Raw genomic sequence first — 12,452 nt, 5'->3', positions numbered from 1 at the left:
AGGGACCGCCACTGGGCTGTGCTCAGAGGAAGAAACAGGCCCGGGTGACCGGCAAGGCACGACCGGGACCCGACACTGGGAGGACTCAGAAGTCCAGGCAGTGCTTTCTGGCCTCTGCGGGCCTCGCTTTGCCCATCTGAGGGTTGAGAAGAACTCGGCCCTGCGGGTCGGTGGGAGGGCAGACAGGACAGTCAAGTGGGAGCAAATGTGTCAGGTAGGGAAGGCCGAGGGCCTTTGCCTCCCACCCCAATATCGACCCTGCCCGAGGCTGGGGGGCGGGGGGGGGGGAGCTCCCAGCTGGGACTCAGGCCAGGGGCTGTGGCAAGACTGCTGGGGCCCGGCTGCCACGCCCAGCACAGCCTCAGGGAAGCTCTAGGTGGTGCAGGACCCTGTTGAGTGTCCCTCCCACTCCCTAAACCCAGGCCGGCTCCTGGAGCCCCACCCAGGGCTGTCCATCCCCCCCACCACACACACACACACACACACACACACACACACACACACACACACACACCAGGTTTCCCCCGTCTTGGATGTTCCAGGCTAAGCCTGGGACACCTTCACTCCCCCTATGCCTGGTGGTCACTGCTGTATCCTCATCGCGCTGAGCTTGGCGGCAGGGCCACCCACCAGACTCCCCTCATTCCAGCCTGGCCTCCCCAACTCCACACTCCCACCAGCCCCTCAAGCTTTGCCCAGCCAGGCCCCCTCTCCCCCAGGCCCCCTACACCCTTTCCATCAGGGCAGCCTCGCTGGCCTCCCACAGTCCACTCTCACAGAAAGCCAAAAGGAAGCTTTGAAAGTCACGACTGGATTCCATCCCTCCCTCGCTCCAGTACCGCCCATGGCTCCCCAGTGCCCTCAAGATAAGAGCCAGTTCCTCCACATGCACCCTGCCTCGCTGACACCCAGCAGCCACACTGCAGTGTCCTTCCCCAGGCCTCCGCACGTGCAGTTTTCTGCCCGGAGCACCTTTCCTGACTCCTGCCACCCTTCAAGGTGCAGCTTCCTCCAGGAAGCCCTCCTGCCTGGACTTCATCCCCAGGCTGCGTCAGGGGACTCCTGGGAGCCTCCCCGAGAGATCTCCATTGCAGAAGGGAAAGCGCCAATAGCTGGCAGTTCCCCTGGTTGAGCCGTGAGTGGCCAAATTTCAGGGGAGGACGGCAGATGTGCCCCAAAAGGGCCCTTCCTTCAAACCCCACGTTACAGAGAAGGAACCTGATGTCCAAGGAGGAGGAGCACTACCCCCCAAGCACACAGCAGGCCTGCCTGCAGACTGGGAGGTCCGAGTGTCGAACCCCGTGGGTGGGTGTGTGCGTGGGCCCGGCAGCAGCGACGCAGGGGCCCAACCTTCCCGGTTCTCAGTTTCCCTTTCTGGCTCCACCCTGGAGAAACGAAGCGTGTGCTGACAGGTGAAGCAGAGAGAAGGGGATGGAGACACCCCCGCCCCCCCCCCCCCCCCGCCCCCGGCTGAGGCGGCGGACGCGCCCCCTGCCCTCCACCCGGGGAAGCGCTTACTGTATCTCGGGCTGGGCCGGGCTGGCGGGGGCGCCGCGGGGCGGGGGCTCCGGGGTCTCGGCGGCGCGGGCAGAGGGCTCTGGGGCGGACAAAGCCCGGTCCCGGCCTGGCCAGGCGGCGCCGCCGCTCCCGGAGCTGGGCGAGACCACCGCGCGCGGGGGAGGATGCGGGATGCGGGATGCGGGCGCGGCGGCCAATTGCGGCGCGGGAAGACGGACTGGTGCCATGGCAACAGCCAATGGCGGCCCCGGGGCGGGGACCAGCGGCGGCAGCCGGACGTCGGGCCTCCGGGCGGGTTCGGGGACTGCGTGTGCAGGGCTTGCGGGGGGGGGGGGGGGGGGGGGGTGGGGGAGGGGGGGGGCGCCCCGAGGACGAGGACCCTGTGCCCTCCACCCGTTCCGGGGTAAAGCGGTCAAGAACCTCCGGCGGCTGGATCCGGAGAATTTGAGAGGAAAAAAAAGCATGCGGTCTCGGATGTTACATCAGAATTGGGGGGGGGGGGGGGGCAAGGGGGAGGCCAGCCTCTCCCGACGGATCCAGCCGAGCCTCGTGCGGACGGGTGAGGGCGGGGCAGGGCTCGGGATCCAGACTGCACTCCCCACCCCCTGCCAGCGGGGTCACGGCCAGCATGAAGGGGTGGGGGTGGGGGATGGGCGGGCAGGCTGAGAGGCACTGGGGACCCCGGCGCCTCTGTCTCCCGCCTGACAGAGCTCTTCCAGGGGTGTCTGCCGCGACTCCCTATCCACCCCATGTCTCTCGCTCTCTTTCAATCTGTCTCTCTGTGTCTCTGTCTCCCATCACACTATTTCACCCTCACAGAAGGTAAGGCCAAGGAGAAGCCTGGGGTCCCAGCTGTCTCAGGTCCTCGATGGGTCCACAGAGCCAGAACTTTGCGGCTGGGGCCAGTCTTTACTGCCTCCGACACACGCACGCCCCAAGGAGGAAGGAGGCTCTGGGCCAGGAGACGTGGTTTAGGGGGCCTGCCTCTGTCTTTCCTGGCTGGGGGAGGGGGGGCCGTGGCAAATGTTTGCCTCGAGAACCTTGTTCCCCTCCCCGCCCCCGGTGAAGTGGGGTGGGGGGTGCAGCCTTTGTAAGGGCTGGTGCAAGGCAGGCAGCCAAGGGCACACACACCACGTTGTGTTCTGTTGGGTGGCAGGAGGTCCCGTGTGCCCCGCCCTGGGCTAGCACTGCCGGGGCGGGGGGGGGGGGGGTCCCTGAGAGGGGGCCTGGCTGTCCTGGAGCCTCCACAGCCAAACGCAGCAGTCCCCAGCCTGTGGGCCCTGGGAAGGGGGTGTGGGGGGCAGAGGGGCTCTTTCTGGAAGCTGGGAAGGCTGCACAAAAGGACAGCAGTGCTTGGCCTCTCCTGGATGAGTAAGAGTTGGCTATGGAAGCAAGGAGGGGAAAGGTATTCCCCGGGGCTGAAGGAATGACATGTGCCGTCCCTGGAGCTGAGCAGCCAGTCCCCTGTCAGGGGGCCTGGGCTTCTCGCGGGGCCGCGCCAGCTCACTACCAGGGGTTTAGAGCAGGGGCAGTCCGAGCTGATCACCGAGAGCAGAGCAGACTGGCCAGAGCCGGAATGGGGGCAGGGAGAGGACAGAGCCTAGGGCCCAGCTTCACTGTGACCTTGGCCGTCTCTCTCTTTGGCCTCAGTTGCCTGTTTTGCTGACTGGGAGGTGGGTTGGAGAATCCTTGCCCGCACAGAACTAAGTCCTATCCCCTCACCCAGTTTCAGGTGTGGCTGCTCCCCAGACCCCTCTCAGCCAGTCTTAGGGTGGTCTGACGGCCAGCCTTGCCCTCGTATGTATGAGGACACTGAGGCTTAAGCCAGGGAGCACACTGCTTCAGTTCACTTGTGAGCCTCACCAGCCTTGGGCTTCCCCCTCCCTGGGGACCAGAAGGCTGAGGGCACAAGGCACTGAGACTACAAGACAAGATGCCCTTGTCCCCAAGCCTCTGGAGCACCACATCTCTGACACCCTGCCCCTCATCCCCCAATATCCCTGAGCCTTTAAATTCTTGAGCCACAGTCAGACTCAGGGATCACTGGAAATCCGAGAACCACAGAGCCTCGGGAAACCCCACGGCACCCCAGGACTCCAAGCCCAGTCTTGGGGGAATGAGGAGCCCCTCAAGGCACAGTACCCAGGCCTAGTGGGGGGGGGGTCCTCCCCAGGCGCCCTCCCTGGGATCCTCTGTGCTCCCTACCACTGCTGGGCTCTCAAGGGGAGAGTTGAATCGTGGGGCTCGCTTATCCACATCCTCACCCTGAGACCATCCCTTCCCCCTGCCCGCCCCCCCCCCCCCCCCGCCCCAGCCCCATGCCAGCATCTGGCCCAGCACAACAGGGTCACTCAGAGGGCCTTTGAGTCTTCTGAGCCTGACCTCAGTGTCTCTTCCCACTTGATGGCCCGCGCTCTTCCACTGACCATCCACTGTGCTAGGGGCTCGGGGCAGAACCATGGGTGTCCCTTCCCCCCCCCCCCGCCCCCAACTCGGAGCTGGGGTGGGGGTAGAGGGAAGCAGAGAGGCACCAGGTTGTCATGCGACCACAGAGATGGGGCGCGGGCTGGGTGACGGAGCAGAGCCCTGATGGAAAAGGGAATACTACTGGAGATGAGGGAGTGGTGGCGCCGTGCCCCCGAAACCGGATCCGGGGTGGATCCCCTGCCCGGTTTCCGGGCCTCAGTTTCCCGGGCAGGGAGAGGGCAAGAGAGAGTCCTGTCAGCACCGCGGACAGCTCCCCTTGGCCACCGGGCCTGGTCCTTTGCTGGCGCCTCCGCCCCGCGCTCAGGCTCCAACCCAGACGAAGGCTTGGGCTCCTCGCGGCGCCCCCCGTCTCAGTTTCCCGTTAAATCGGGAACGTGAGAGCCCCGAGGTTCAGAACGATTACGGAGGCCGGCAAAGCTCTCAGGCCCGGTGGGATGCATATTGTGAACCTCAGCGTCGGTGAAGGTCGGAGTCGGCCCTGCGCTGGGAGCCCAGAAAGGGAAACTGAGGCCCGAAGAGGTGCAGGGTGTGGCCCAGCCCCTACCCGCCAGTGCGGGACGGAGCCTCGGCTAGACGGTCCCCCGTCGCAGTCCCCACCGCCCCAGCTGCTCTCTGCGTCCGCGCAGTGGGGAGGGGTCGGGGGGGGGGGGGTGGTCTTTCTCCGAGGCTGCGCTTGCGCAGACCCGGGGTGGGGGGGGATCCGCTGCGACGCGGGGGAGGGGCTCCCCCCCCGGAGCACAGCCTGAAGCGGTTGCCCTGGCAACGGTCTCCGCGGCGACTGCGCTAGACCCCAGACCCGTCCAGCCCCGTGCGCGTGTCGGAGTGCCCCCCACGCCTTACCTGGTCCCCGAAGAAGGCTGAGTGCAGCAGGCTCAGCAGCCCCAAGAGCCCCATGGAGCCGCGGCCGCCCCGGACCAGCCTGCGCCCCGCCCTCAGCTGCTCGGGTAGGGGGGAGGCTCGGCGGAGACTTCCTGCGCCTGCGCGGAGCGACTACGGGGAGGGCTCGCACCGCGGGGCCGGGCGGGGACTCCTCCGGGAGGCAGCGGACGAGCGGGTCTGCGGGACTTCGCAGGAGCGGGGGGAGGGCGTCTCGTGGGACTGAGGACTCGGGTGGGCGGTGTGAGGAGGGGGACCTGAGTGAGCAGACGGGGGAGGGGGGACGAGGGAGAGCGGGGAGGGGTCCCGAGGAGAATGGCGATCTCGCAAGGATGGAGGGAGGCGCCGCCCTGTGGCCGCAATCGGCTGCCGGGCTGGATCGTGGGCCGGCAGCAGCCAGGCTCCGGCTGCGCGCTCAATCCATTAGTCATTCAGCAAACATTTGCGGTGCGCGTCCAGTTTGCCGGACTCAGTGATGGGACTTGTTGGCTCACACCACACGTCGACAGACATCCGTCCGAGTCATTCAAGCAGCCTCTGTTAAGCACCTACTGTGTGCCGGGCCTTGTGCAGTAAACAGTCGTTGCAACAGAATGCCCGTGGGAAACTAGCACACTGGGAGGAGAGGGAACGGCCGCCGACAAGAGGACGGTAACTTGGCCCGCGGTGAGCGGTGAAAACAGCAGGGAGGTGGGAGCGTGGAAGGCTGCTGGGAAGGACACTTAATAGACCCGAGTAACAGCATCCCGGCACGTGTAACAAAGGGAGGAGGTGTGTGTGTGTGAGGCGGGGCGGGGGGGGGGGGGGGGGGGGTTGTGCAGGGTCCCAGGAACATGTGACGACCCCTGCGAGCCTTGGAGGGCGGTGGGCAGGGCAGGGACTCGCCGGACGCGGTGCTCACCGGCGCCCTTTGGTGGCAGTGGGAGACCAGGGAGGAGGGGACTGTGTTAGTCTGGGAGGGATGGGGGCAGGGGTCGTGGAGGGCCGTTTTTAGGAACTGTGCTAAGTCCTGGAACAGCAAAGGACAAGCAGCGAGAGAAAGGGGGCGCTGCCTTGGCCTCTGCAAGCAGGTGCCATGAATCAGCGGGTAGGTGTCCGGCAGAAAAGGCTGGATGTGAGAACAAGCCAGCACTCGGGGTGCTTTCTGGAGCCTGGGGAAGTCAGGGGGTGAATACCTGCTTATTTCAAATTGACCAACAGGTGAGAAATAGTGACCTGGCCAGATCTGGGACAGGCTCTGAAGGCAGCTGGCCCAGTTGGGCTTGGGGGGGGGGGGGGGGGCGGGAGAGGGGAACCCAGCACCAGGGTGGGGGCTGCCTGTGTGACTGAAGTACTGGGGACGGCAGGTGGGTGCGAATGTGGGCTGCAACCCAGTGGACTGGACCAGAGTGTCAGACGCAGAAGGAAACAAAGGCAGGGATGTGACTGGGGGTCTGAAGGCAGAGCCTGAACCTCGGGCCATTAGAGGGGCCCGGTTAGTGAGACAGCCCGGATGACTAAGGCCCCTACCCCACAGCCTGGGCTCTGCAGAGTGCATTCTGGCCTGGAGTGTCACTTGACAGCTGGGGTGGGCACTTCGGTCTGAGTGGGACACAATCGCTTTCACCTGTAACACTAATATGCATTGCCCCCCAATTACACGTAAGTGGTTGATAGAAATTCAAACTGCAATTAAGGAAAACAGTAATCGCTGATCCTTCCCTCCCTGAGCCCACCCAGGCCCATGGTGGCAGAGCTGGAAGCTTCCAGTGAGGGTTCCAAAGCCCTACAGGGGGGTGACGGCAGTATTGCTGTCGGGGAGGGTCCTGCTGGTTTTTGTAGAACAAAATCTGTTATAAAGGCCCTACTTTGGCTGCACGGGCCAGTGGAGTGAACGCCAACAAAGGTTTACCTACGAGAACAGATGGCAAGCCTTTTGGCCTGAAGTCTGCCCATCATTGGGTGCATGAGCCTGACCCCTGGTTGGCACCCACCACCACCTGCACGAGGGATTCTCCCGTCCTCAAACAACGGTCTGCATGTGCACTTTGCTCCCACAGGGAGGCCTAGTGCCTTAAAAGCTCTGTTCTTTAAGTAGACTTCATGCCCAGTGCAAGACCCGAACTCACAACCCTGAGATCAAGAGTCCGATGCTCAACCGACTGAGCCACCCAAGCATGCTCTGCCCATCTTTATGGCTTTCCAAGCTCAGGGTCACAACCCACGTTCCAGTAAAGGGGCACAGCCGCCCTGGACATTCTTCTCCCGAGGCCAATCTTCCATGAAACAAGTTTCTTGTATTTTAAGGTTTTTTTTGTTTTGTCTTTGAGAGCATGTGCCTGTGTGAGGAGTGGAGGCTAAACACTCAGTGTGGAACCAGACACGGGGCTCGATCCCACAACCCTGGGACCGTAACCTGAGCTGAAATCAACAGTCAATTGACTGAGCCACCCAGACACCCAACAGTTTTATTCTTTGAGGAGTGACACAGCGAACCCTGCCTCTTCTCGCTGGGCCTCGTGGGCAGTTTGCTGGCGGAGGTCACAGAGGCTTCTGCTGTTCCAAACGAAGGGAGTGTGGACAGTGTTGACCAGATGTCAGTCAACAGCTCTGACCACGGCCTTTAAACTGCAAAGCACCCAGTCACCTCAGTTAAGGTCCCATCTCACGCACCCCAGTCATATTCCAACTTCACGTGGTGAGTCGGCTTCTCCGCAGCGCGGCCAGGCTCAGGGGGCTGTCCAAAAGGACCCCCGAGTCCCTGATCTTTGCCCCGATCAGCATCCCCACTGGCAGCTCCAGGCCCCTCGCATCAGCCCACGCAGCCTCCTGTGGCCTTGCTCCCTGCCACACCAGACACCCACCACTTTAGATTCTCGGCCCACGTCTTCCGGGCGAGAGGGCTGCCTTATCAGGGATGGTGCCACACAGGCCACAGACGTACTTCCAGATCATCTGGTCCCAACACTGGTTCCTTCTGCCCACCTGGGGGAACCCGTTTAATCTGGTCACGCGAGCTGTCTGGCCGTTCCCCGTACTGCCTTCTGCTGTGGATTATAAACACAGCCACCCACAACCCAAGAGAGAACACCGAGCAAATCAAAATGCAGAGGAAGGAAGCCCGGAGGTGGTGGCAGTGGCCGCTAGGGGGAGGGCAGGGAGGCAGGAGCGCCTTTCCATTCCGCGGTCTCCCTCCCTTCCCCTCCTGGCCGGCCCTCACCGCCCCAACAGAGGCGCAGACACTGTGACCACTGTCACACATGCAGCAGGCAGCCAGCCTGACACTCTCCTGCTGACCAGGGTTCCCACCTCGACCATCCCCCCCCCCCCACGCTGTCCATCAGCGAGCCAAAGGGACCACTGCCTGGCCAGTGCCTACCGAGGAGCAGTCCACCCTGGTCTGTAGGGCTTCCTCATCATGGAACAAATCTCGACAGAAACACTTGGGGGAGCAGGGCTGGGACCCTTCATCAGACCCTAGGGGCTGGTGTGACCCTGCCCCTGGAAACCACACGAGACCCAGACCCGGACAGCACGTGAGGGTCGCCGGACCGGCGTGTGCAGACGCAGGAAGGGAGCGCTCAGGCTGCGCAAAGCCTCCTGCTGGTCGTGGAATTCACCTGTGGGCACGCACACCCCCAGGACCGGACGAGGGAGGAGGAGCCCCGAAGGGCACGGTGGCTCCAGGGGAGGCCTGTGGCTGCACCTGTGGGATTTCGGTTGAAGGATCCAGAGGCAGGGGGCACAGACAGGACCGCACACAACCTGCACTGGTCACGGGGCCGAGGCCATTCATGCGGAGCCCCTACCCACACAGCGCTGGGCCCCGCTGTTAAGCGGGGCCATCCCTGTGTCCACAGCAGGAAACCAGGGCCACCTGCTGCCCAGCACTGGCCCAAATCACGCACCGCCTGAGCCTCCGACCGGTGAGCAGGCCCAGCCCCACGGAAGGGAAGGAACAGTCAGACCCGCGACCAGAACAGGCTGCGTCTTTATTGGGCGAACGGGCTACTTGAGGGGGATGAAGCGGGACGAGTGGGTGGCCCCTATGCCGGGCCTGCCGTGCTTCACCGGCTTGTAGGTGATGGAGAACTCGCCCAGGTAGTGGCCAATCATCTCAGGCTGCAGGGGGAGGAGCAGGGCAAGCAGTCAGGCGACCGTGAGCGGACACGCCCCCGCTGCCCGCCCCGCCCCTCCGCGCCCCACGGGTACCTTGATCTCCACCTGGTTGAAGGTCTTGCCGTTGTAGACGCCCACCATGCTGCCCACCATCTCGGGCAGGATGATCATGTCCCGGAGGTGCGTCTTCACCACCTCGGGCTTCTCCATCGGGGGGGCCTCCTTCTTGGCCTTACGCAGGCGCTTCAGCAGCGAGTGCTGCTTCCGGCGCAGACCCCGGTTCAGCCGCCGCCGCTGCCGGGCGCTGTACAGCTGCATCAGCTGCTCGCTGGGGGGGGGCAGGGCGCGATGGCATGAGCGGCTGGGCCGCGACAGTCCCCAGGGTCCAGCCGCGAACGTCGCTGCTGCCCTGCACCGCCCCAAATCTGGGGAGAAGCCTTCAAGGTCAAGAGCTGCGAGCTGCAGATGGGGAAACTGAGGCAGGCGGATACGTGGCCGGCACCTCTTGGGCAAAGTGCTGCACCTCCAGCCAACCAGGCCTCTGCCGACCTGTGTTCCCGGAAAGGGGGGGGGGGGGCGGCCCCTCACGGCCCCGCTGACCCAAGCTCACGCTCAGGAAGGCTGCGGGGAATCCGAGAAGCCCGTGTCCCCGCACCCCAGCCAGACCTCCGCCACCCTGCCTAGGAGCTTCCGGCCACGCGCCAAACCCCAGCCCGTTCTAGCTTCCCGCGTTTTCGGCGGGTGTAAACAGTGTCACGAGGGGACACCCGGTAATTAGGTTCGACCCAAACGTCGCTGCGCCCAAACAGCGCCCCGGCCCCGCCCGGCCCCCTTACTAGGACATGTCCAGCAGCTGGTCCAGGTCCACGCCGCGGTAGGTGAACTTGCGGAAAGTACGCTTCTTCTTCTGTTCCACTTCCGCCTGCGCGGGCCCGGGGCGCGGGTCAGAGGGCGGCCGCAGACTCGCCTCCCACCCCCGCGGCCGCCCTCGGGCGCCCACGGGGGCCCGCGGGGACACACGGCCTCCGGCCCGTCCCCGGGGAGCGCGGGCGGCCCCGGGTCGCTGGGGCTCGGCCAGGACACGTCGGCCTGCGCGGGCCTTCCCCGCCCCGCGTCATCCCGACACCAGCCCGGCCCGCCCCGCCCCCCGATAGGCGGCGGCCCCGGAGGCTCAAGAGATGGCTGCCGCAGCCGGGCGGCCTGCCTCCGGCCTTCACGGCGCGGCCAGACCGCGGATGGCGCCGGATGAGTCGGGAAGAGCCGCGCCAACCCGCGGCACTCACCATCTTGTCAGCTCTTCGGAAAGGACCGCCCCTCCGCGCCTGCGCGATTATCACGAGATCGCCCTGAGCCCCGCCCCGCGCCCGACAGCTCGGACGCGCTTCCGCTTTCTCGGCTGATGAGCGCGCCCTCTGCTGGCGGGAGGGCCGAGCGCAGGCGGCGCTCGCTAAGGAGACGCTGCGGCTGGGGCCTCGGACACCTCGCCGCCTCTCTCGGAACCCCGCGCTCCCCGTGGGTTCGGGCCCAGCGCTCCGCCGGAGCTGGCGTCCTAGTGCGGGCGGCGCACAGCCGGGAGGGGCGGGGCGCTGGCTCCGCACAGGTGCCCCGAGAAGGCGGCCCTGATGGGGACCTGCCGCCTTTAACGGAGGGCCTCAGGTACAGTAGCAACCGTAGCGATGCACTACTAGGTTTCTGTAACGTCTGTGCACGTGACGGGTATAACGATGACAGAGAAAGAGGGACAAGGAATTAGAGCTATATAGTACTGTCCCACTTCTGGGTATACACCCCAATAACTGAAAGCAGGGAGATTTACATGTCCACAGCAGCATGATTCACTACAGCCCAAGTATGCATCCGCGGACGAAGGATAAACACGATGTGGTCCATCCACACGCCGGACTATGATCCAGCCTTAGGAAGGAAGGACGTCTGCCACCCGCCACCGCGTGTACGGACCCGCAGGACACCGTGTGCAGCGAGAGAAGCCAGACACAGAAGGACACGTCCTGCGTGACCCCACTCACAGGGGGTCCCTAGAGGAGTCCCGTCCACAGAGACAGAGAGTAGACGGTGGGAGCCAGGGGTGGGGCAGGGGGCGGGGAGTCAGTGTTTCATGGGGACAGAGTCTCAGTCTGGGGAGATGGAAAGTCCTGGAGACGGGTGGTGGGGGCGGGTGCAGGACACTGTTGAGTGTGCTTGATGTCACTGAGCTGTGCACTTAAGAGATGGTTACAATGGCAAGTCTTAATGCGCACTTTGCCACAATGAGGAAACAACCCGGCGCCTGGGTGGCTCAGTAGGTTAAGCGTCCGACTCCTGATTTCGGCTCAGGTCATGATCTCCTGATTCCGGAGTTGCAGCCCTGTGCCGGGCTCTGTGCTGACAGCGCAAAGCCTGCTTGGGATTCTGTCTCTCCCTCTCTCTGCAGCTCCCCCACTCATGAGCTCTCACTCTGTCTCAAAATAAACATTAAAAAAAAAAAAAAAAACGCGGCGCCTGGGGGGTCAGTCGGTTGAGCATCTGCTTCGGCTCAGGTCATGATCTCACGGTTCGTGAGTTCAAGCCCCGCCTTCGGGCTCTGGTGCTGACAGCTCTGGAGCCTGCTTTGGATTCTGTGCCCCCTTTCTCTCCGCCCCTCCCCTGCTTGTGCTCTGTCTCTATCTTTCAAAAATGAATAAACGTAAAAAAGTTTTTTCAAAAAGAAAAAAAAAAAACAACATATGGTAAGCTCTAGAACAGCCTCAAAGAAAACAACTCAAAAAATATGACAAAAAAAATCATTAAAAGAACTAAAACGCTACCTTAGGAAATACTCACTTAACGCAAAAGCATGAACAGAGAAGCATAAGAACAAAACAAGGCACACAGCACAGAGAAAAAGCGAAATGGCAGGGGTAAACCGAGACCACACTGAACACCAGGGGATGGGAGAGACCACTGGCTGGAGGGTGAGTTCCGGGAAGAGGGAGCCAGCGTGCAAAGACCCTGCGGTAGGAAGGAGGTGGGTGCTGCCACCACGGCCCCACGACCCAGCTGACTCTACCGTGCCCACGGCCGCGACTGAGGCTTCAGCCCCTTCCTGGCCTCAAGCTGGATGGCTGGGTGGGGTCTGGCTTAGACCAGTGGCTTTGTGGGGAGCTGGGGCTGGCCTGGGGGAACAGGAAGTCTGGAAAGAAGCTGGGCCTCCTCAACCATTTCTACAATCCTGTGGGTAGAGCCAATTAAACCCTCCCAAAGAAGGGGATGTCCCTCCCTGTCTGCGACGCAGCACAAGCACAGTGTTTGAGGGCTACGGGGTGTGTCCTTCAGGGTGTGAAGGGGGCTCGCCTGTGCCCAGCAGAGCAAGGCGGGGGTCCCAGGAGCTCCTGGCCAGCTGGAAATCCGTGCGTCGTTTGCATGACGGCCTCTCACCAGGGAACCCTAATTTTACAGAGAATTTCACAAGTGAAAGGAGCTCATGTGTAACGTCG

At 63.5% G+C, this 12,452-nt stretch overlaps 1 protein-coding gene across 1 annotated transcript; it reads right to left on the bottom strand.

The window, feature by feature from the left end:
- Positions 1-8,833: 8,833 nt before the first annotated feature.
- On the bottom strand, positions 8,834-10,621 carry RPS15 (ribosomal protein S15). The gene is made up of 4 exons (XM_042927841.1): positions 10,263-10,621; positions 9,816-9,901; positions 9,073-9,307; positions 8,834-8,982 (listed from the first exon to the last, which is right to left on the bottom strand). Exons 1-4 carry the CDS (start codon positions 10,263-10,265, stop codon positions 8,869-8,871), a joined length of 438 nt encoding a protein of 145 aa, XP_042783775.1. The 5' UTR covers positions 10,266-10,621; the 3' UTR covers positions 8,834-8,868.
- Positions 10,622-12,452: the final 1,831 nt, after the last annotated feature.

This window comes from Panthera leo, chromosome A2 (assembly GCF_018350215.1).
Source record: "Panthera leo isolate Ple1 chromosome A2, P.leo_Ple1_pat1.1, whole genome shotgun sequence".
NCBI lineage: Eukaryota > Metazoa > Chordata > Mammalia > Carnivora > Felidae > Panthera > Panthera leo.
Note: the sequence above shows the minus strand (reverse complement) of the source record. Positions and strands in the feature narration are given on the sequence as shown.